The sequence below is a fragment of the Centropristis striata genome, chromosome 12, assembly GCF_030273125.1.
Source record: "Centropristis striata isolate RG_2023a ecotype Rhode Island chromosome 12, C.striata_1.0, whole genome shotgun sequence".
NCBI classification, from domain to species: domain Eukaryota; kingdom Metazoa; phylum Chordata; class Actinopteri; order Perciformes; family Serranidae; genus Centropristis; species Centropristis striata.
The window spans coordinates 11663015-11688835 of NC_081528.1; the positions used below are offsets into that span (position 1 = coordinate 11663015).

Sequence of the window (25821 nt, forward strand, 5' to 3'; positions counted from 1 at the left end):
AGTCCTCTACCCTTACTGAGAGCATTTTCACCAAAACTTAAGACAGTCTTTTGATCCTCCTGGATCTTTTTTCTGATGCTATCTCTTTTCCTTCCTTGTCACACTTGTCTGTGTCTGCGTCTCCTCCTCCCCTTTTTTCCTTTCTGTCTTTTTCTTTTTATCAGTGTCTCTCCCTTTCCAGGGAGTTTAGACAGTCCTATGCCCAGAAACAGTCAGTGCTGTCTAATCTTGAAAAGTTTCTGAAATCAGTGCAAAAGTGCAGAACTTTATACATGACATTGCTTTGGGGTTGTACTGTATGGTGGCCTTATAACTTCCAATTATTGCTTTGATATCTGTGCAGGTTTCCAAAGCAGAAAGGTGACCTAAAGGTTACCAGCCCTTTCATATGCCACTTACTACCACATATGAAGTATAACTTAATTGCTGGTATTTGCCTGTTCAGATTATATATGTTTTTTTATGAAATTTGGTCAGTTTGCCAGATTCTTTTAGTCTGAGTGATAAATACTCAATAATCATGTGACATGCATTATACAGTGCCAGGTGTGTTATCAGGGTTTGATTACAGATACCTGCAGCTGAAAGATCAGTTTCAGACCTCACAGCCAAGGTGCCCATCAGGAGCCTAAACGGCTCATTTATTGTTCAGTTTTCCAGTGACATAGATCATTTGTAGACTCCCTATGTTTAAAAAACTCTTGATCACAACATAAAATGTTTGTAGGGGCATACATTCCAATATAGTTTATTGCCTTCTCATCATATTTCTTTGACTTAATTAAATTTGTTTGACTTGCAATCAATGAGTAGTTTTTCATCTGAGCAGTAAGGAATTTTCTCCAAAGATCACAACCTGAACTGAATAATGTACGTTGTTGTCAGTGGTTTTATTTAAGAACCTTAAGTTTGCCGTCGGCTTTGAAAGAGACCCTGAGTTTCAGTAGACCTGAACACTGATACATTTCAGAGTAGAGTACAGTGCAATACAGTGGAGCCCTTTCATGACAACCTAAGACCTTGATCTGGATGAAGTGACCTTTCAGGAACAGGACCGGCACGTCAACAGAGGCACACTGAAAGTTGATCACGTTGGAGCTCACGCTAAATGTACTTGCATCTCTCTGTCCTTCCTAACTGAGCTCTCAGTTGCATTCCTAACTGTCTTTAAGGGTGCTTTCACACAAACAGCAGTTGGTGCGCACTAAACAGTCCATTCGAACCAAAAGCTCTTAGTTCAGTTCGTTTTCGTCGGTGTGAAAGCATCAATCGCACTCAGTGCGCACTAAATCAAGTGGACCGAGACCTCCAAAAAGAGGTGGTCTCACTGTAGAATCTCACCATGTCTCAAACCAAGGTTAAAGTAGAATTTAATTAAATCTTCCAAATGAGCCATAGCCTATTCTTTTTTTTTTTTTTTTTTTTTTTTTTTTAAGATATTTTTTGGGCCATTTTTGGGCTTTATTGATAGGACAGAGTGAAGGGGGAGACAGAGGGGAAGACATGCGGGAAAGGGCTCCGAGTCGGATTCGAACCCGGGCCGCCCGCTTACGAGGACAATGCCTCTATGGTACGTGCTCTACCAGGTGTGCCACCGGGAACGCCCAATTCTTGCTTGTCGTTTCGTTTTGTTATTAGGGCTATATTATAACGTAATAGTATCTCGTTATAACAAGATAAATAGAGGATATTTTGGCGCTTATTTCCACCGGAAGATGAAGAAACGTCATTCAGACCAATGTAGTTCGTTTGCATGTGTGAACACGGACCACACGCAGTCTGTATGCTACAATGTAACAATTGTACTGCCTGGTGCGGACCAAATAATCAAAAAAGTATTTTGTATTTAAAATTGGAAACACTATCAGCAGTGGTTTGATAGGTCACTTTTCAGGTTGTTTTTAAAGACATTATCTTTCACTCATTAAGGCTTTAACATTTATGCTCTTTTGACTTGACTCCATACAAATTGTTTTATTTCTAAGAGGTTATCAAATAACAACAAAGACTAAAGATACCTGTCATGTTTTATCTTAATAGAAGTTTCACCGGCAAGGCCCAGAAGAGGGATTGCCGCAGTAATGACAGACAAAGGAGGTTAAACATGTTGATGGTATACAAGTGTAAGCAGAATTGAGTATTATCTGGACCACAGCATGACAGAACAGACCAGGAAGTCTGAGTTGGGCTGGAATTGCTTTTCTTATCTCATAGCGTCACTAATGGCTGCCAATGAGCCTTCTCTGGCTTTTTACAAGTGTCGGATAATTACACAGCCACATTCTTTACAGGCCTTTCCCCTGCCATGCAATCACTGTTAGAATAACAATTGATTATCCTGTTAGAGCTTTTAAACCAAAGAGCTTCTGTGCTGCTCACTCCATCTTAGTAATTTTCTTGTTTGTTTTTTTTGCTTTTTGGCTTATTTTCTTCATCTGGTTGTACTATCCTCTGTTCTACGTTTTCCTTCATGTAATTCTCTTTATTTGTGTCCTAATTGACTGTAATCAGTTCACCTGCACTGGTTGAAAGCCGCTATTGACTTTTACAAGTTGTTTAATTGAGGGTTTAGTGTCAAACTCAAACTGAAATTAAATGAGAGAATTTGATTTGCATTTGCAGGCTATGTGTCTAAATTTCACTCTTAATCCACATCAAGCAGGTGGATACATTAACGCCAACACTATGTAATAAAAAGCAATATTATACAAATGCAGGAACAAATGGTACCATTTGTGAAACGTATTCATATTTATTTAGAGTTTAAATGAGTTGGTGATTCATTTTGTGTTGTATTAGAGGATATTTACAAGATTTTGTGATTGTTAAAGTGTTTGCTAGTTTGGGACGCAAGTTTGTGACTGGTGAAAAACAACCGCTCTTATTGGCTGAATGAGAAGCAGTGCAGTTGCAGGGCAAAACATTTCATGACCCTAACTAATCATCTACCGTAAACATGTTTACAGTAGAAGTGAAAAAATCACACCTGCTGGTTTTATTCCAGTCTAAACAATCTGACCCTCTATACTTTGGGGATTTCATAATGCTGTCTCTTAGCCTCTTCCTGTGGCTTTACAGGGATTTTTCTTCCACTTGGCTGTGATTAAAGAGGTGAGAAATGCATAAAACAAGGGGTCTGCTGTTATCTGGACCATCGTAATAAAACACAGGCTACTCCCCCTTCCTCTTCCTGTTTGGGGGCTAATGGGAAAATGAGTCTCTGAGGAGTTTAGCTGTTTTGTAATTAGAGCAGCTACCTCAGTGCTTTGGCAGCTTGGCCTGTATGGCTCAGTGTTCGTCTGAACAGGTTGGTTGTTGCGTGCTCTGTTCCCAGCCGTCTCTGGGTCGACTGGTATGCTCATGTTTTACGGTGTGTAAACAGACACGTAGTGGAGATCGCCCTGCAAGTTGAATGGTAGTAATTCACGTTTAAAAATGTGTTGTTTTCCAGACATAAAGTTTAGGGCAACAGTGACGCACATGAAAAAAAACAACTACTTCAGGCTGTTATGTAAACCCCTTGTAATTCCAGCTTTGGGGATTTTCAGTTTTCATGTCCATCTTAGGGATTGTATGCATCATTAGTATCTTGAGATAATTCAGCTACCCTTGGTACAGTGAGAGCTTTTCAGAGCCCTGTCAGTCATGCCGAAGACCATTTTCTCAGTTTATATCTTGGATATAATCAGGCCTTTTTACTTAACCCTTTATCAGGCGAATAACTATATTTGGTAACTTCAGTGGATATCAAAATGGGGTCGAAAAAAGTTGCAAATTTACTAGATTAAAGTGGCAAATCTACAAGAAAAAAAGTCGCAGATTTAAGAGATTTAAAGTGGCAAATTTGTGCGAAAGAAGTCGCAACTTTTTTTCTTGTAGATCTGCCACTTTAATCTAGTAAATTTGCTACTTTTTTCTCAAAATATTTTTATTTTTTATTTTGGATATCCGCTGAAGTTACCAAATACGGTTCTTTGCCTGATAAAGGGTTAAAAGAGAATAAATGAAACAACACAAGCATGTACTATTTAGCCTATCCCAATACTGGATTTTTTTAGGCTGATACTAATATATTTTTTCTTTTAAATAAGTAAAGACTAGGGGTGCCTGGTTATTGTTACCTATTGAGGAAAATATGCTTACAGATAGTAATATAACTGCAGTTAGCTAATATTAGCTGATACACTGGTCTAACTAAGTGAGAATGCCTAGTAATACATATGAACATATATATACATGTTTGTAATATGTTTAGGGTATCTATAAACACTGAATTTCACTACAGCTTATGCAACAGGTGACTTCTGAATGAAGAACATTAAGAACACAGTGCACAGCACAGTGCAGCATATTGAGGCTCTCCCATTAACCATGCTTACCTTACTTTTTGGTGTTATCCTTGGCAGAGAGAAAAATAATTAAGTACATATCTTACTGACACCAAAGTTGTTTTCTCATCCTGGGCAGCTTTCCCTGGATTTTGTCAAGGTCTAAAATCAGGGCGTTAGTTCTGATCCTCTTCCCTGAGAAACTGGTGGTCTGATCATGGCAGTCAGATATTGATCCCAGGCTCTTATTTTTCTCACACACACACACTCATACAGATTTAGGTACACTACACAAACACACACAAAAGTAACCAGCATCATTTACACAGCCAGTTATACTGACGACTTTTGGCAAAACTTTTTGCTGATTTAAAAAACACTTTACATTAAAATGTATTAAGGCTGTTTGTAAATGCTGTTTTGATGGCCCTTGATTTTTCATCAGTGCACCTTTTTTACTGCTTATCTCAATGTCAGTTTTACCACAATGTTTGTATTTCCACACCAGAGATAACTTTTGCCCAAATTTATTGTGACTTCATTTAGAGGTGGGAACAGGGTATCGAGGGCTTTGTGTCGGAGTAAAGCTCCTACCTCCCAATCCTTCTACAAACACATTCAGCTGTCAGTCATGTCTTTGCGGTAGACGCCCAGTTTCCTGTGGCAGTGACCTGTAAATCACCACAAAGTTACGCTCACTTCTTAAGACACACACACATACATGCGCACATACCAAACACCCACTAAATTATCCTGCAAGTTGCTACTAAATGAGCCGGTTTAATTATCTGCTGGCTTGTTTATTTCAGTGTTTGTTATTTCTATTCCAGACCGTGTGAAATACCAGCTGGAAAATAGAATTTTGGGTTGAAATTGCTTAGCTGCTGAAGTTAGTAGAAGTCACTCCGTGATAGCTGAGACTGTTGTTGTCAACGCCACCAGATTCCCATCTAGCCCCTGGCTACAACTTCTCAAGTGCTCCCTTTTTGATGAATACTCTTAGAATTATGGTTTCCTTGGTGGTTCCTTATCAAACAGCTCCTGAGGGCTGAACATAACTCTTTGGAGTGCCTATAGTTGAAGATTGCACAACATGTTGTAGGGTACGTCTGAAGGGTGCAAGATAGTAATAGAAAACGAGATAAAACATCTTTTGTTTGTTTATGGCTAAATGTTATCATGATTATTTATAATGTATGTGGCTTGATTTCATAGAAGAACGTCTGTCTGTTGTAGTCATTGTCTGTTATCAAAGATGCACGATTTGTGGCTGTGTCTTGCTGTACAGCTCTGACTGCAGCTCTTGTTTCAAAGTGATTTAATATTTAAGAATTTGATTATTACTTATTCAGTCAGTGATATCTTTTCTGTTTTGCTATTTATAATCTAAAGCATGAACATTCATGTTTGCAGACAAGGTTAACTGAGCACACAAGTCAAAAGATGACCGCTGTCCAATGTTTCTGTTGTCTTCCACTGTTAGCCAGCAACTCCAATTTTAGATTAAGTACACTTACTCATGGAAACGGTTATCTTCAACGCGACACTTTCAGTTATCATCAGTAATCAAACAGAGGAACATCTGCACTGTGTTAATTGTATGGTGTAGTGTACAGTGTTGTTTTTTTTTTTTTTAATCTGGGTTGAGTGAATAAAAAAAATTGGGTAACACTTTCTATGAAGACTACATCTATAGTGCATTATGAGCGCATTCATAGTGAATTATAATGCTCATTATAATCAATCATAATGCATTATGACTGCACTCATAAACACATATAAAGCTTCATGATGCACTATATCAACAGTTATAAATATAGCTTATAATGACTTATAAATCCAAATGTCTTATGAGTGCTCTTGACTGGTTATAAACTACAGGCTGACTGATGAGGCTTATAATACATTACAACTACTCATACCCCTCTATACACACACCTCAACAATCAATTGTTATAAGGACTCATAGGATGCCATAAGTATAAATAAATGATCAATGTATGCTTTAAGTAAAGTGAGGTTCATATAGACGCATCTATAATGCAGTATAGCTAATGAAAATGTGTTACACTTTACTTAACGCCAACAATGAAACATCATGATTAGCTCATTATAAGCTATATTTATAACTGTTGATATAGTGCATCATGGAGCTTTATATGTGTTTATGAATGCAGTAATAATGCATTATGATTGATTATAATGAGCATTATAATTCACTGTGAATGCGCTCATAATGCACTATAGATGTAGTCTTCATAGAAAGTGTTACCATCCAGTGTTCTGCAGTGTTTTTAACTTCACCTTCTAGTATCAGCACAGGTCGCTTAAAGCCTCATAAATGTGATTTGTAAATACATTTATATCAAGTCATCTTCACAGTTGTTAAAAATTACTACAGAATGTCATCCTTTGGGGATATTAGGGTCATATTTGGCTCTGTCTACTTGGACATAAAAAGTTTGTGAGTCCCTGTTACAAACTCTGTAACTCTGTCCCCACCCTGAGAGAGTCCTGTATTGTTCCACAAGTGATAATTCATTTTTGAAAAAAGTATTATTAATATATCAATAATTGGATGCAACTGAACTAGAGCTATTTATTTTGAAGTCAAATATGGCATTGGCATTCAGCAGTCTGTGAGACCCACTGAAGGTTTGTCTTCCCTGGAGTTAAACTGTCAGTGGAAGAGATTGCTGTGACCTCTCATGGAGATGGCCGTGAGTGTATGGGTGTGTGTGTGTGTATGGGTGTGTGTGAATGTGGGTGGGTGGAGTTGCCTCACCACGAGAGCAGAGATGGCGGACTCCCAAAAACACAGGAAGCTGCAGGGTGGGTTTGGAGGGGGTGTTTTGCTACAAATGGAAAGGATCGTGAGAATAAGTGTTTTCAAGTTTGTTTATGTATTTGTAGCCATGCATGTATTCTTCCACCAGCTAGTGTGTACATATAAAAAAGTCTATTGGTGTGTCTGAACACTTGAAATTATATAGATTTGAAACAGAATAGTGTCTAAATGTGTGCATTTTGTATGTTAATGTAGCATATTATATTTGTGTTTTGCTGTGTGAGATAGAGAGAGAGAGAGTGCTTGGGACAATCTGGGTGGAGGGGAAATGGTGACACCCTGAGAGAGAGAGAGAGAAAGGGAGAGAGCGAGAGAGTGGGCAGAGACAGAGAGAGGGAAGGGCTTTGGCTGTGGCCCTCTGACGGAGAGAGAACCATAGAAACAAAGAGAGGGAGAACCTGGGAACAGGAGAGGAGACCTCGGCTCAGGTTGCATCCAACAAAGAGTTTGTCTGAGAGCAGAGAGGAGAGAGGGAGGACGACTGAGAAGATGGGGAGAGAGTGAAAGGTGGGTAAGAAGAGAAAGAAGGAATGATTGAGGAAAAGCAGGTGAAGAGGGAAGATAAAGAAGGAAGCCACTTAAACGAAGCAAAAGGTGAAGAGTGAAAGTTGGAGTAATTTGAGAGAGGAGACGCACGGAGCTGTTCACAAACCCTGATGGTGTCATGTTTCTGTCTAGCAGGTATCCTGATTTTCATGTTATGTGTGTGTGTGTATATGTGGTGTGTGTCTTTGCATGGCTGTCTGAAGGAAGACAAGAGAGTCCATCATCTTCTAATCAGTAAAATAGGTCTCTTGTCATCTCTTGTACTTACACAGTACTTCTACATCTCTGGCCAACGTGTGTGTGTGTTTAACTGATGGAGAGACCTCGTTGAGTTGTTCAGAAGTGTGTGTATGTGTGTGTCAGAGAGAGTGAGACTTAATGGGCAGTAAATGAAGAGCATCTTGACCTTACTGCTTATTATCTGTGAGTGTTTGTTCTTGTATGTCTTTGTGAGGACCCAAATTAATTAAGAATAAGGACATTTTTGGACTATTAGGACAGTTTGTCAATCGTCTGTAAAGGTTGAAGTTGGGTTTCTGTTAAGGATAGGGTTAATATGGGTAAGACATTATGTCAGTGACAATAGATGCACAACTTGTTTGAAATTGAAATGTGTAGGTGTGTGTCCGTATTGAAATTAACAATGTGTACAATGCTTAATGAGCCAGATTTTACTTTTCCTTGCTGCGGTTCAGAAGTGCCAGCAGTGTATTTCTGTATGATTTTAAGTGAATCAGTGAGAGACTGAGTATCATGGGTGTGTTTAAGTTAAGATCAGGTGCAGTTAATGGACCTGACCTCATGTTGCCTTCTGTCTCTGCCAACAGCGTATTTATCCTGATGAAACCGTGTGTGTGCATTTGTGTGTGTTCTGTACAGGACAACCTCAGTGTGTTTCTGCGCGGCTGTGAGGAGTTGGGATTGAAAGGCTCCCAGCTGTTTGACCCTGGAGACCTGCAGGACACATCGACACGCCCCACTGCCAAGTAAGTCTCAAAGCTTCAGTGTTACCTCACTGCTCAACAGGTGTGTGTGTGTGTTGGTGTATGTGTGTGTTTCTTTCAATTCTGTTCCCAAGCATATAAACATGACCAAAATCTCAAGATCGCCTGGAGAGAATTTTTTCAAAGATCTTCTTTACTGCCAGGTTGAAGATGTGTGTGAAGCATCCACATTTTAGAATTTGTAGCTTCTTCGCAGCAACATCCATATTTGAAGCATTGTCTGCTGTCATAGCTTCGTATGAGTCTGGACAGACATGGAATTTAATTGCAACTTGACTGGTTGGCGGAGGATACAACTGTGTGATAATTGTAGTTTATTAATTTGTAAGGGATCATGTATGATATTATAAATATTACTATTTGATTTACTGCACCAGTGTTAGCTCGGTGCTATAATTCTTCAGCAGTCCCTTGGTAGGTCTCATAATTTAAGCCATGTGTTGGAATAATATGTTTTAAACATCGTCATACGTTACACACCATGTCAACAAGTGTATATACATATATGCATCATTTTGGATTAGATTTTGATTTCATTACACTGTCTGTCTGAATTGATTACTGTTGGTTAATTCAAGTCAATTGTAAAGGTCATTTGGCACTTAAACACATATTTTTATTTCCTATTTATTTGGATGTTTACTTGATAAATGGAATTTCCTTGTGTATTTTAAGGCTAAATTCCATCTTAAGACTTTTGTGCTCTGTGTCTCAGTGTTTTTTTCTTGTTTGGTATTTGAAGAGAGACCTGGAGGCAACATAAAACAGTGTTATGACTGATGATGATCTAAAGTGGACTTTTGCCTGGTGAAATAGAGGTTTGAGGTTTTAGCGCTTTAGTGCACAAGCACAAAAAGGCTGCTGTTGCTTTCAAAACGAAAACATGTAAAGCATTTACAGTTTGTTTTTTAATAGCAGCAATGTGTTCAAGGAGCCAGAGGAGCAAGAGTTTTTGGAAAATGCAGCCCTATTTTGATGCAGTGTGGTGGATAACACTGTTTATTCTACAAGAATATATATGAGCAGACGGCAATGAAGGCCTAGGTTGTGGTTGACAAAATTTGACTTTTGTCACATGATCTTCATCAGCAAATGGTGTTCAAATTTTTCATGCAGTTGGATGATCAAATATCCCGTGTCCCAGAACTGTCCCAGAGTCTCATCTTACAGTCCATTTGGTTACTGTTTTGTGCTTTTGTGTGCATATGTTTGATAATAAATGAAGGCTTGTATTTTGCTAAGTGGATGGGCCGAGTGTCGTCGAAGATGAACACAATGATGATGAAAACAACTGTGTGTTAATAGATGGTTTGTCTGTATCACTGGCTGTGTGTCACTTTCCGTCAGTCCCCCTGCCTGCCATTCTGTGCATCAAACAATCACCCCGTTCACTGCCAACATAAATAACTAACTGAGAGTCAGTGGAAGTTTGTAGAGTGTGTGTCAGTGAAGCAACAATACCATATCTGTTTGACACAACTGGTCTCTGTCCAAACACAACACTCTCTCACTGAACCATGACTCCTACATTGTTGCTTGGTAACAAAGACAAGTGCATGGAGTTTTTTTTTTCTTATGTATATACTGTTTGTGTTTGTGTGAATGTGTGGGTGTGTCGGTGTGTGTGTGGCATGTGCTGTCCTCATGCATCAACAACGCTTCATTCACAGAAGGCTTAAAAAGGTGCTGCTGGAGATGAGGAGAGAGAGAGAGAGAGAGGGGACCGTGCTAATCTTAGCTGGTCTCAGGAGGAGTTGCTTGACTGGTTCTGTAAGGACAAGGAATTCTTTGAAAGCACTGAGATATCGTGTGTTGGGTATGCATGTGTGTTTGTGTACACTATTGTTTATGGAGCCTTTTGTTTCACAGCATGCATGCAACAAACTGTGCACTAGGTGTTCTTTTAAGTAATAGCTCATTTTACTTAATTTACATTTCTTCAGTAATTATAAAATGTTGCTTTTTTTTGTACTATTGCTTTGGACATATTTTTGTAGCTCGAGATATTCAGGCACATAGGGTGTCATTCCCTGTTCTTACCTGTAAGGGGCAGGACGAAAAACATTTTGACTGCTGGTTGCAAACTGTACTCTGAACAAGGCAATGTCAATCAGATTTACATGCAAAATCACAAGGCTCTCCTGTGTCCAATTAAGATTATGTCTCAATGCAGAAAATTCAATAATCACAAATTTAAAACCCAATGTGATCGCCGGTGATGTAAGAGTCATGGCTCATTTGTATCCATGAAAGTAATGAATGCATGAGCTGCAATGAAATGCTATGTAAATGGACGAGAGAGAGCAGGTGGAGCAGAGGAGAGTTTAGCGGTTGAGATAGCAAGTGAATGTACAGTAGACTCTGTAGTTTTTTACATGAATACATGCTGCAGCTCCCGGAAATGTGTCTATATGTTGTGTTCTATATTTTCTACACTAATGTTTTTAACAAATTGTAGGACTACAGACTGTAAAAAAAATATTAAATTAAATCAAGTACACCATTAAGTCAAAATAAAATAGGACCCTTATTAAAGCTTCATATTAGCTGGAATGGATTGACTTTTTCTGTGAAAGATAATTTTCATACTGAAAAAATAGTCACTCTACTCTAGAGGTATCATCAGGAATATATGGGCAATCAGGGCGGTTAGCACAAACTGAAAAGGAAACATTGGAGTCATTGTTTAAGAGGCCCTGCAGTATTTCCATCTGTTATGTAACATACTGTCGTACAGGATGCTATTTTCTTCTAGCTTGTACCCGTGACAGGAAGCAGTTTCGGTGCTTCTCTCCCCTGAGATTCTGGACAGGTGTTTACTCATCTAGGAAACCGCATCGGACATGAAGGTGTACAGACTGACAGGTTTTGATACGCTATGAGCTCAGACCTGAAATATCTCCTGTTCCTCTGCGTGAAACAGATCGATTTCCAAGATAAGTGACAGTTTGCCAGGCAGAGGAGAGGAGAGGAGAGAAAAGCTGTGTTTCCATTTAGCTGTCTAGTAAATTTTACACAAAAGTTTTGAAATGCTGCAAAAAATAAACTACAAATTAAATGTGCGTGTCCTTTAGTTGGGTAAAAAATATATACAATTAAAAGAGAAAACACAAGCCCATAAGGATTCATTAATACTTTTTAGCATTGAATTACCACTACTCTTTATTTTCAAAAATTACTGGGAAATATTTCATACTTTAATCTGACTAATAAATAATTTCAAATATTAAATAATACTAAATAAAATTGGGAGGTTTCTTTTTTTTTTTCAACACCTTCAAGGCAGCATTAAAGTTTTCCCTAATAAACTGGTTGTGCCGTGCCTGAATCTTTATTAATTCAGTAAATCTAAGAAGTAGCAAATGTGCTGACGTATAACTGTTCTGTAATATCCCCAAAATAGTAATAATAGATACTCTGACTGAGACAAAGATATTGAGACAGTAAAAAAAAAAAGGAAGGATATGCTCCAAAATATGATCTAATACCTTTTGGAATCTGTCCTTCAGGTCTGTCCTCCATGATAACAACAGAGAAAAGAAACACGTCTCTGTTTATTTAGTCAGCTGACAGAAAAAGAGGAGGAGGAAGGAGGAGGGGAAGGGTTAACAGATAATTCCCTCCAGCTACTTTCACCTTGCTCTTCTCCTCCTTTTTCACCCCTCTCTTTGTCAGGTCACTGCTGTCTTGGAAAACACACGCAACTGTAATTTGGATGTCACTTATGTGTTGAGTGAGCTGGGCTTTGAGGCAGTGGAAACTAGCTGTAAACATTATGTACTAAGGACTTACAGTTTAGAAATAAAACTAAATGCTCATTATATTTTTCCGTTCTATACTTTTTGCGGATGTTGTCGTTGCTTTTATCTGATAACAATATCATACTATTATGTAACGAAATCGACCTCTTCTAGCTTCTTAAAGCTCTGTTCTGTTTTCTGTATTAGCCAAAACATTCCCCATACAATGTGATGAAATACTTAATATACTAAGCTATTTTGTATCTGTAAATTATTATGTTTTCCAAGATAAATTTACTTGGATCCCCAGTTGTGCAATATATTAAGTAAGTCCTGTTTAGCTGAAAATATGCTTTTCCAAAATAACATTAAAGTGTCTCTCTAAGAACCTACACAGTGAAGGGTGTTATGGGTAATCTTATGTCACACAGGCTTGCAGAGGACCTCTGATAAACCATAGATAATCAATATCCTTATAAGGTGGTCTGCTGTCCATGTAAAGTGAACTTAATATTTCCAAAAAAGGTTTGCTAATTGAGGGAAATATATTGAAAATCTCATATTTTCCTGCTTACCAAAAAATCGCTGCAGCCATCGCCACACAACTCCCACCTTTTCTCCGTTGGCTCCTTATCAAACCAGTGGCAATTTTGAGAATGTATTGATGTCTGCTAAGGCTGGTGCTGGGCTTTCACATGTTGCAGAGCATATAACCCGATGAGTCTCTTTCAAGGCTTTCAACTTCTTGTGTTTACAGGAATGATGCTTGATTTTAAACATTTTTAAACAGCAGTGTGTATTATAATTGATTTCATAAGTTGTTTTGGGGATATATTTCATAGTTAAGCAGTGCCTTCATTTTGAAAATGATTTTTCACCTATGACCATATCTTTAGTGGTTAATGCTCATAGTTTCAAAAAGAGAGATGATGACGAAATCCCACTCTTGAATGTTGTCTTTTAGTGTGTTTTAGTCCATTTCTCTGGTGCTGCCATGTCTCCCTCTAGAAGTATCGGTTTCCACAACACAAGTGTGTATTGGGGTCAGTTTTACAACTGCTTCATTCCATTTCCCATTTATAGCTTCAAGTGGTCATCCGCAAGATCCACATCTTTTCATTTTGGCAGCATCTGTGGTGCTAAGTGGCCACTGCTGTGGTAGTTTTGCACTGCACCTCCCAGAGATCACTTGGCAGTCAAACCATGTGGCCACTACTGTGACATCTGTCTCTTCTGACTTCTGTGAAAAAAGGATTTGTCTGTCTGAATAAAGACTACTGGTGAAAAATGGTAGATCTAGAGGCATCCTTGGTCTTTATATTCCATTATTCAAGTTAGCTGAAGTCGAACTGCAGCCAGTGAACATAACTGCTGGATATATTAAATAAATCAAAAAACAATAAATAAATAAAGCAAAAAACTGGATCCAGAGATGCAAGAGTAGAGTCTGTTAGTTCTCCCTGCGTGGGCGACATTCTGCAGATTCCTCTATACTGTACTGTATATTCAATAAGTTTTGTTTTCGCTGCTGTTTTGCATGGATCTGTGGGAGTTTGGTTGGTCTGCTGTTATTTTTATGCGACATAATTTCATTAAATACCACCAGAAACCATCGTCTCACTCTGTCCCTCTCTCTCTCGTTCTCCCAGGGGAAGTGACTGCAGCCGAAAGCTCAAGAATGTAAGTGATACTTCTGGATAATTTGTTTGTGTGCTAAATGTATGTTTGGTTGTAAACTGTTATTATGGTCCAGTGTTTCTGTTTATGCTGTGGTTGACACACTCCAGCTCTACTACTTCTGTTCACTCACAAAAGATAGTCTATTCTGTCTTTTAGCTCTACTCATTCAATTCATTATTTCACGTTTGTGCATTTGATCTTCCTATTCTATTTGTGCATTATCTTTCAACTTACATTGTCAGTTTTACCCTTTATTACCTCAAACAAAGGAGGGTTTTTTTCCCCAGTGGGTTTGTCTATTGTCTGTCCTTTTGTCACAGAGGATTACAGAAAAAATACTGACCTTATTTTCATGAAACTTGGTGGACGGTTGTAGCATAGAAGCCATTAAATTATTGAGCAGATTAGAATCACAAGGCAGAGGCACAAAATATTCTTCACTTTTGTTAAGATTGCAAGATAGGACATAGAGAACAGCGCTGGGAGCAGGCAGTGAATAAATAAAACAGTGGTTCCAGGGATATAGCTAGTGCTATAACCAGAAGGATGGCGTCAGAAGAAAAAACGTAATTAAATAAAGCAGGTCACAAACTGCTCGCCAACCACACGATCTCAATCTGAGCTGGTGACTGTGTCTGCAGCACTCTGTTCAACAAAAGAAGGAAAATAACAACACTGCTCTCATTACCAACCACATTTAGCCAACCAATTCGTAATATTTTCTGAATCTTTCCTGAAATTATAGGGGATGCATGGACAGATTCAGAAAACACAAATTCCACCAAAGAGCATGCATTGAAGTATGACATTGAAGAGTGACATTCTCTTCACAGAAGTCTCCCTGATTTTAGCAGGTTTTCCCTCATCAACCTCTCACAGAACTTAGCCTGAATGTATTATCATTTTGTGGGTTTTTATTTAGGAAAACCTCTCGCTGTCCCCTGCGCTGCAGTACCACTCACTGCCTGAACTGCCACTTGTGTGCTGATGGGGGTGCTGTCTTGCCAAAACACAAATATCACTAAAACCAAGAGAGAAAAAATAAGTCATTAATAATGATCTCTGTTGGATAAGGCATGTATGCATGGTCAAAATGGTTGTGGGTGCATGCGGTAGCAGTCACACACACTGCAGGCTGGAGTGGTATTAAGAAAGAAGTCCCAGACAGAGCCCTAGGACATGGCCTTGACAGAGGTCTGCACTCTCAGAGTGCCCCTCTAGTTTCTCTATTTAGTATTTTCAACCCCTTTTTCTGTTTTTCCACATTTTTTATGTGATTTCGTTCTTCCTGTTCTGCCTGTTTTGTTTTATGTGTATTTCTTGTTCTGTCTCCCTTTTAATTATCCATTTTTACAGTACTAGTGTTGTCTATTTCTGTTTCAGTATACCTCAAAATCCCTTTGTCTTTTTCTATAAACGCTAAGAAGTAGAGCACAAGCCCTGCCCACTCTGCAGTCAGAGCAGGCCTTCTCTCTCTCTCTCTCTCTCTCTCTCTCTCTCTCTCTCTCTCTCTCTCTCTCTCTCTCTCTCTCTCTCTCTCTCTCTCTCTCTCTCTCTCTCTCTCTCTCTCTCTCTCTCTCTCTCTCTCTCTCTCTCTCTCTCTCTCTCTCTCTCTCTCTCTCCCTTTCTTCCTCTCTCTCTGTGATGCTGCTGTGCACTATACAAGTTAATGTGTCGAGCTGCAGAGCTGGCCTGCTAGCTCATTTAGCTGACAGGGACTCTCAGCCAACATTTGCAGCAAAAGCAAATGGTCCAGAAACTCCCAGCAGCTAGATGCTTTAGCCAGGACCTGCTACCAGGATATGCTACAACACTATGGATCTGCAGACTGAGGACTAGGATTTCATAGCAGCTGTCTCTGCAGCACATCACATATTGAGAGGTGACGGAACTGCACCGAGAAGAATTTGCTGAGTTGATGTGGTGTTTAGCAGATTGGATGTTGAAGTAAACAGAGGGTATTGCAGGCATGGTTGAAATATTGCTGGAGTCACAAGATGATCGTTTAGCAGTGCAGGTGTGAACGAGAAGGGCTGATAGTGCATGTGTGTGTAATGATGGCTAGTTTAGGGACTCTGCATCTATATGTACCACTACAGGTCTGCAGACTGGTTTAGTGGCATGAGCTTAAATGTGTGCATGCATGCACTTGTGTTTGTTTACAATGTAGGGACATTTTGGAGGTTTATTCATACCCTTGTGTATGCATCACTCAAGTGTGTGTGCACATGAAACAAAGAGGTGATTGTTGTTTTTCAATGGAACCTCGTTGACAGGTTTTTCCACATCTGCCAGATCAGACAGCTGCTGAAACTGAAGAGCCAAAGCAAGTGCGGTGCTGTGCATTACTTCACTTTCAGGCCTGTCATTTATATTTCTGTCAGTCAGAACTCCCCTGACTTGTTTTCTTTGAAGTACTATAGTCTGGTGCTCGTGTCCAAGTTTCGGTTTTTGTACAGTTGTTTGTTTTTGGTTTAGTGTTGCGTGTCTAAATCATGCATGGCACAGTTGTGGGATGTGTTCCCATTCAGTTTGTGCAAACAGGATCAATATGGATCTGTTTAAAGCGTACTAGTAAGCAACTGAAACACATTTGGTGCTGACCCACTTCCAATAGGGACTGGCACAGATATTATCATTATACTGGTGACACAGAAGCAATAAACTCTGCTGCTCAGGGTGCTAAAGTGTGCTGATACTGGAAAACCACCACAGCAGGTGCAGTGAAGCTTTAGCTCTCTAGATCAGTGGCATTCTCTGTGTTAGCAAGGTGAAATATCATGTGCATTGAATTCACATAATGACAAATGACAAAACTGCAAATCTATCAACAGTAGTTTTCACTGTCTAGATTTGAAAAGGGTTCTGGTTTGATCCCTGGTGAGTGTCATTGAGCAAAGCATTAAATGGGACCTGTTATGCTTTAATTTATTTTCTGTCAAATATGTAACATGACAATGTTGGATGTTCATGTTAACCATGGCCAAAATTGAGAATAATGAAGAAAACATATTTAAAAGTTATCCCTATGAGCAAAAACTTCCGGTTCCAGACCATTCTGAATACTCTGTTTCTCAACAGTTTTTTTTTCTACTCTCTGCTAAAACTTAAGTTTGTGCTGGGGTTCTATACATGGCCATTTGTTCCATTACATTACATACACAGCTGCGTGTAGCTACATGCTAACATTTGGGAAACCTGTAATCTTGGTTGGCGATGTTGTTAATTTTTCCCCAATTTCAGATTACATTCCTGCTGGAACATGTTTGAATGGAGCATCTCTGACAGAAGAGTGAATAGAGGCAGCAGGAATGGGTTGTCTGAGAAAAGGTGTTTATTTGAACATTAAAGCATGTAAACATGTTCTAGTAGACGCCCAAAATACAAGTATGAACCTGAAATGTGCATAAAAGGAGGGTCCCCTTGAAACCCACCTCTGTTGTAGAGTTGAATCATAGTGAGGCTGATTCTCTACTTCAGGGTAAATAGATGAAATTCCCCTCAGGAATCTGTACAGAATCAGCACACACATCACACAGAAAAGACTTGTGCATCTCCTGAACAGCAGGCCAGTTCCTTTACTCATCCTCCAAGTGTGTTTGAACGCCGGCAAAGGGTGTTTACACTGACAGTATGACTGAAATAAACACATTAAGCCACGCTGAGCTTTCTTATCAAAGCAATCCCTGTGGAGTGCTGGTTGACATGGACACAGTAAATATAGCTGGGAACACTTGGCCAACAGTGCTAAAGGTGCCGGTCTGTGTGATCTCCCTGTGGCTTCAGCCAATCTGTATATTCTGCATTTTAGACATTTAGCTGACTCCAAAGGGAGTTTACACCCAGTGCAGCAAGCTTCACTTCCCCAGCCACATTCAGCATTAGTTGGGGACATCAGGTTGCAAGCAAGAGTCAGAGGCCTTCTTTAGCTACTGATTTTTACAGATTTATTGTGTCGGAAAAGAAAATGAGATCGACCTGGTAATTTATGCACTCGGGGCTAAGATAGCTGACAGGGAACTATAAATCTCTGTGACCCCTGAAGGGATGCTGTATTTCAGCAGGAGATGTGCCTGTGACTGGTTTCAGCATCAGAACAATGGCTCAGTCTTGTCGTGTTTGTGCAGGACGCATTAGCTAACATGCAACTTCTTTGGAAAGAGGCTGGATTGTATTGATGTATTGTATTGTATTGTATTTTGTAGAGACACGAGTGAAAGGAACAGAGTGGTGAATAGTTTGAACTTTCAAGTGTGTGCTTCATGCTATTTTACCTTTCTTCAATAAAACAATGAGCTGACAAAATATAGTTTTTTTAGCCATTTTACCTATTAGGAAGACAATGGAAAGGTTTCATATGTTGGCCTGCATTGCTACATGAAAATACTGCATATCCATTTGATTGAATTGCACAATCGTCTTCTGAAAAGCTTACCCTAATGTTTTCCAATTTTACAAATTTTGTGGCAATTATTGGTTTGGAATAGCCAACTCAGGCTTCAAACAAATTGGCTCAATGTACCCTGAATGACATGCTTTGTCTTGACAGTGTAATGGACATTATGTCTGGACCCAGAGTATCAATATGACATTTTTTGACTGCAGTGGGGAACTTGAATTGACTTGGAATGACCGGCGTCGCTGTTGTTTTAGCAACAAGCCTAAAGAGTTCTCTCACTGTTAGTGTTTCCTGACATATATGACATCTGAAGCCTTAAGTTGGGAATGACTTAGTATAACATGTGTTATCTTTCATTAATTATTATTTTTAATGAATCTGGGCAAAATGGGTAATAAGAGTGAATACAGCAAACAAACCCTTAGTCTGGTTAAAAAATGTAACTATGTACATATCTGTCATTGTTTTCATGTCGCACTGAGATGGACTGTTGTCTTTACAAAGTGTCATCTGAATGGCTGACTGTATTTCATCTTTCCTTTCAGGTTCTAATCACCATCTACTGGTTGGGTCGTGCTGCCAACGGCTGTACCTCCTACAACGGTCCCACGCTGGACCTGAAAGAGTTCGAGGGCCTGCTGTCACAGATGCGAAAGGTTTGCAAAGTCATGTTTAGTAATGTCTAGACCTGCAAATATAATTAGAATCTAAATCTAAAGTACAGGCACTATTTGGGCAGTAGTTTCTGTCGCTGTATTCCTCATCTCCTAGCAACTAAAGCTGGTATAAGGATAAGAGTGAGGGTTTTTTTCCTGTGTGCAGAAAGTCACAGATATGATCTCTGCAGTAACTAGTTGTCGTGACAAAATACTGGACCATTTCTTTTGGGATATACTGTATGAGTGTGTGTTTGTTAAATACACAGACTTCTCAGAAATGATCACAGGCAGTGTGTAACACCCCCCACCCGAAGACCAGATATGACCTCTGGTAAATTGGACTCTTGTGTCAATCATGTCAAACTGGTTCCACCCCTTTACTAACCCAAAGGGACAAAGAAAAGTTAGCTTTAGGCAGCCCTCAAGACACATACAGACACATAATGACAACAGCTCATAACCATGATATCACCCCCATGCAATTTATTTCACTATGTGACGTTCCTTTGCTGTTCTATAAAACTGAGAAATATCTGCCAACTCAGCAGAATAACTTTCCCAGATGTTCAAATGTTGCTGCTCACCAAAACAAAGCCACGTTTCTATGAAACAAAAACAGACATTAATAATAAAATTAGATCATAAATACTGGGAAACACACCAGACTGACACATTCAAGATTAAACTGGCACATTTAATGCTTATGAAATGGAAACTGGACCTTTTTTAAAATATATAGTTGAAATTCAAGAAGCAGGTGAATGTTGGGCCCATGTACATACTTCTCTGCTTTATTATTGTGAAAAGCTCAGAGTAAGTGCATCAGTTATAGGGTCAGTTCACTCAAATCAGGAAAAAATTTACCACCTCCCTTACCACAGGAATAGCCAGCAATTTTTTATTTATTTTTTGTTCAGGTTTTGGGATATATGTCTCCCAACCTCCCAAAACACGTTTTTCTTTTAAATTTAGGCAACAATTTGATTAAAAGTGGGTTGTTGTGGTAAAAAAAATTACCTTAGGTTGAACCTCCGTGATTTGATTTTCTGGAATATTTTTAGACCAACCCAGCTATTTGATAAATGCACCTTTACTGTACAATGTCATGTTAAAGCAAAGAAATTCTGTGGCAGTACAGCTTAAAACATAATAATAGAGGTTATCAGAAGTTTAGGAGTTGCATAACAGGCCGGTTCAGGGGTCAGGAACAGGAAGTCTTTTGGTAGACAGGAAAGGCCTTTCCCCACCTTCCATTAGCTGCATAGACATGTTTCAACTGTAGACAGGCGTAGGGAGGGGTGATTGAGGTGAAGAGAGAGTGATAGAGAGCAAGAAGTTGAGTCAAAGTTAATCTTACACTAAGATGTTTCTATAGAACAAGACACAAGTTTTCCCTTTTAACTTCTCTCTTAATTTGAATGCATGATGACTTTTCGCCATTTCTGTGCCTGTGTTTGAGATATTGGGGATAGCAGGTCAACAATTAATGCCACATAGAAATGATGAACATAATCTGAAAACTGTGAACCTGGAGATTAATTTGAGATAGGCTACAGCACTGTGTGTCAAGTTGTACTGGTAAATAATATCTAATTAAAAAAGGACTTAATGAAACAACTTCTTCACATATTGTGTGAAAGAAAGCAACAGTTTAACTGTACTTTGCATGAAACGTTCTGTATCTCTTCCTTGTGTATCCACAAATTGTATGCGATCTGTGCATTTGAAATAACCTGGGCCTGTGATCCTAAATGTTCAGGAGGCGGAGGAGGCAGAGAGCCCTAAACGCAGCATCCGGGACAGTGGCTACATCGACTGCTGGGACTCTGAGCGCAGCGACTCTCTCTCCCCGCCACGGCACGGCCGCGAGGACTCGTTCGACAGTCTGGACTCCTTCGGCTCACGCTCACGACAGACCCCATCGCCGGACGTCCTGGTCCCCCGCGGCAGCAGCGATGGTAGGATATAGTCTTCTCTTCACACACTTTTTCATATTCACATATAACATTAGTTTGAATTGGTTATGAAAGTGCCATCTTGTGGTTGGAATGAGCACTCTTCATATTAAAGGTTGCAGGTTAAATCAGTAGCCATTGTGTCATTTCAGCCACTCCACATATGTCTTGTGGAGGGGAAGTAATTCAGTACTGGCAGTTTTGTTCTGGTCAATTGTGGTGTTCAGATATAGTTTATAGATAAATGAGGTGCATTGTGCTTCTAGTGCTAATGTCATAAAGCCTGTTGTTCTCCTCCCTGTGTTTTTGCAGGACAACGCCCAATGTTAGTCAAAGGCTCTTTGAAACAAGTGAATGATCTCAGTGTGATGCCTGTTTTGAAGCCAAGCTATGGCCATTGCTTAATTTTAGTTGCAGCAATATATCTTGTGACGGGGAACACGGTCAGTACAGGAGCTGCTGTTTTTGTTCTGCTCTAATTTTAATTAATTAACCGTGCTATTCCTCCAGTAAAGTCTCTGATTTTCTTTTCTGAAAAGCTTCTCATGTACACCCTCCAAATGTGTATCAGTTCTCTGATCACCCATATCAGATGTCAATCTGCAATGTCGCACAAGTCTAGCTAAAATAGTGCAATCACACCTGTTTTTATTTGAAAAGCATCTGACTTATGTAATGTTAACTCGGGCTTCTTCTACATGACATCCTACAAGTGTTGTGTCAGGTGACGTAAAACAGCAGACATTCAATTTATTTGTCTTCATGGAACCACTGAAAGATTCTGATTCTTATAAAAATAAAACTGGCTACAAGCATACGGATCTGATTTCATCTAGAAAAAAATCTCCCTAGTCTAGTAATTTGCTGTTTACCCGTCTTTTGATAAATCTGGAGACTGCTTGACACTGAACCCCTGTCTGTGTTTGGTCTGTTCAGAGAAATGCTTCAAATTTAGCTATAAATGTTCATAGTTGTGATTTAATATACTGCTTTTTCTTTTCTTGACTTTGTGAAGCTTACTTCTCTACCGCATGTCCTCTTTGCTTTCTTTAATTCAACACATTAAAAATTGTCAACTCGTATTCCACAACTCCCTTCTCTAATCCTTCTTTTCCCTTTAAAAAATGCATGTTGCAATTCTGTTTTATTCTTCCATATTTTTTTCTGCATCTGTGTGGGTTTATCTATTTCTGCACTGTATATATGTGACTGGGAACTTGGCCATCGTACATATCTAACCGTGCAGTCTCATAGTGTTGTGACACCTTTCAATGAGGATTTCATTGACAGTCGTTTGATTACTCTCTTGAAGAGTGGAATTACATGAGTGACAGCAGTAGAGTAGCAGAGATGAATCAGTTATAGTGAGGCAGAAAAGAGAAAGAGGTGTGTTTGTACGAATGATAGCTCTTAGTGGTTTTTGATCTGTCAGTCAGCAACCACAAAACTTCCAGCTTTCAATTCGAGAACAAAGGACATAATTCCATAAAATGTTACAACCTCATCTTTGTAATAAAGAAGCTAAAGGCTAATAATGTGAAATGTGAATTCCTGCATTAAAATATCTTGGCAGTGAGAAGCTGTTTAGTTTTCCTAAAACATGTTTTAAGATGTCAAGTACTTTTCAAGGAAATTAAAGTATGATTGACTTTGCTTTTCTTTTCCACTTACTATTTTAGTTTATTTTGACTGACAGTCCACTGACAGGTACTCTTAATTCAACCAGCCTGCTACTTTCCATAAAAGTTGTATGAGGTACAGTTCGATCTTTCTCACTTCCTTCAAGTTTTCAGGGTTTTTTTAGGTAGCAGTTCCTCCTTAATGTTTCTATTAATAAATTGTTTCTACTAGTGATAACGCACATAAAGCTACACTGGTGGATGATACGATAAGAAATCACAAATACTGAATTCAATGCATTCAGTACAGTAGCATAACACTTTTACACAATGTTAGTTTTTCCAAGACAAGCACAGGCAGCTGTGAATTTGTTTTATGATTCATGCTCAAGTCAAAAACGGGGTAAAAAAAATACAGTTTGGCTGCATTTAAATGCTTAAAAATACCAAGGAGACCATATGCTGTCATTGAAAGCTATTCATTGCTATGCTTTGTTTGAATTTGACCCTTTTAAATTTTAATGACAGCCTATAAAAGGTTACAGCATTCGTCACAAAACCTAATGTACGTTTCATCTGTGAAAAGCATGTGGGAAAACATAGTGAGTGAGTGAGTGAGGCCAAGCATCCCATCTGACTGCGTTTTCTTTTTGAGAGAAGTGCATATGATACTGCCGCCTCCAAAGCCTAAGCTGCTGTCACCAACACTCAAACTGACTAAAAACTATGCTGGATGTCGATGTTTCCTTCTCAGAAATAAGGAGGCATAATCCACCCTAAAGATCTGCTTAATACTTAATTAAATTAGAAAAAATATTAGCTTTACATCAGTGGTAAACCGAAGATTGTGATGGTCACATCATCCAAGAAATGTCCCTTTATTAATGACATTCAACAATCAGGAGGAATCACAGCAGTAAGTTTTCCTCTAATAGACCAGAATGCAAATTACCTCACCCAACAATCTTTTAAAATACAAGCATTACCACAATCTGTCCACCAACACACATAATCCACTGCTGATTAGTCACATTGTCAAGCTGTTTCTATGCTCAAACGCCCACCTCTGTTGCAAAGTAACATGATCTATCATTTTGAAAAATGTTTGACTGATGAAAAAAACTGAGGAGGCATGCTGGAGACATAGGCTTACTAAAAAAAACACTTCACATTTTCAAAAAGTGACTATTGGAATGCTTTGAACCCCACATATTGGTGATTTATCACAATATAATCTGAAGTAGGAATTTCCTTTTAGGCTTTTTAAACTATTGATGTAAGAACCACATTATGCTTCAGTCATGCATACAGGGAGAGGAAGGGTAATAAGTAAAGACAAAGATCTACATATTTGTGCCCTTGCTGTTATTGAGGGTATCATACTATCAGTATTCAGATCAGACCCAGGAGGCGTAAACTAGAGAAGTGAGAACAAGATAACACTGCAGTTATCACCCAATCACACAGAGCTTTGAGTACACCCAGAACAAGGGCACCCATTTATTAATATGCACGCAAACTCCACTCAGCCAGGTTTTTCCTGCCCTGACCTTTTCAGACAAAGCCCATTCACTGTTCAGCTCTGTAAACTGACTTCACCCTGACAGTAATTAGGGAGCAGGGAGAAGAGTTTAATTCAATCTCTGAACGAGATGCAATATTGCAGATGCTCTTTTGTTTGTGCCAAGTTTGGATACAGTGATGATAAATGAGACACTTTGTGCTTCTGGTGCTCCTGTAGTTGGCTTCTCCTCCCTTTGTTCTATTTTTGCAGGACAACACCCATTGCTAGTCAGGAGCTGTTGATTGAAAACTTTGTCATTGAGATCATTTTCATGATTCCTTTCTCCTTTTTATGCCTCTGTGTTCAGGTTGTCCCATTCCCATTCTCAATCCCATTCTTGTGTGCATTATATTTCGCCTGGAAGGAATTTTTCTTCAAATTTGGCACAAATGTCAACTTGGATTCAATAATGAATTCACTAGATTTTTTTTCTCCAAAGATAAAGGTCACTATGACCTCAAAAACCCACTTTTAGTCATAACTTAAGAATTAATACGCTATTTATGACAAAACTCAAGCTTCACTGAAACATCATCAGACATTCTGGTCATTAATTAACGTCATAACACAGATTGTGACCACCCATGTGGTTCGACCCTGTACTGGTGAAAAACACCTTTGACTTAGAGATGATATTTTCTGAGATTTTATAGACCAAGTTAAGACTAAGTTGGTAAGCTTTCATGAAAATGTAACTTTAAAAAAGTCTGCTGAAATTGATGTGATGTGATCAGCTCAAACATTTCTCTAAGTTGGCAGCCTGTTTGATTTGTCAAAGTCATGACATATAATGTTGTTACACAATAATGTTCCTTCACCCTCACACGTGATCTTTGGCTGACTACAGATAGTCGCTTGCAGAGAGCACATTATCCACAAAACTGCTAGAATCTTGATTTCAGATGTGAGAAAATGAACGTTAATTAGCTACAGCTGCTCTAATCTGGCACTGGTGATGTTTGTCATTTTTGCGGGCTACAGTGAGAATCAACGCTGGCTGAGAATTGTACTACCTACATGTTGTTGACAGTGTTCTTTACTAATAATAAGAGTAAGGAAAGAAAAAAGTTTCAATGATCTAAACAAATCTGGATTTGTGGGAACCAGATCCTAAATAGTATGGTTTGGTTTTCTGATAACTTGTTCTGTCGATTCCGTCCAAACACTTTTTCACGTGCAGACTTTTGCTTTTACTTTCCAGAAAGTTCGGTATCATATGGTGGAAAGATTAGAAAAATCATGAATACTATCCCAGAAAGTGTCGTCATTTATTTAACTTTAATACTTTTAGAAAATTTGAGGGTATCACTTTCACTCTTCATTTGTGATTCTGTTCCGCCTTTTCAATAACTGTAACACCAATATTGAATTGGGCTCCATGGCTTCTACATTTTCTGTTGATGATTATTGATGTAAATAAGTTTCTGTGAAGCTCTGGTACAGTATGGCACTGACCCCTGATAAATGTTCCCTCAAGCA

At 38.9% G+C, this 25821-nt stretch overlaps 1 protein-coding gene across 1 annotated transcript in view; it reads left to right on the forward strand.

The window, feature by feature from the left end:
- The window catches only part of LOC131981544 (LIM and calponin homology domains-containing protein 1-like), a 91490-nt gene that overhangs the window by 37446 nt on the left and 28223 nt on the right, over positions 1–25821 (forward strand). Inside the window, exons 5-8 of the mRNA XM_059345877.1 lie at positions 8602–8708; positions 14116–14146; positions 19091–19201; positions 20964–21162. Of these exons, the coding sequence (XP_059201860.1) occupies positions 8602–8708; positions 14116–14146; positions 19091–19201; positions 20964–21162 (448 nt within the window). The remainder of the gene's footprint in view (positions 1–8601; positions 8709–14115; positions 14147–19090; positions 19202–20963; positions 21163–25821) is intronic.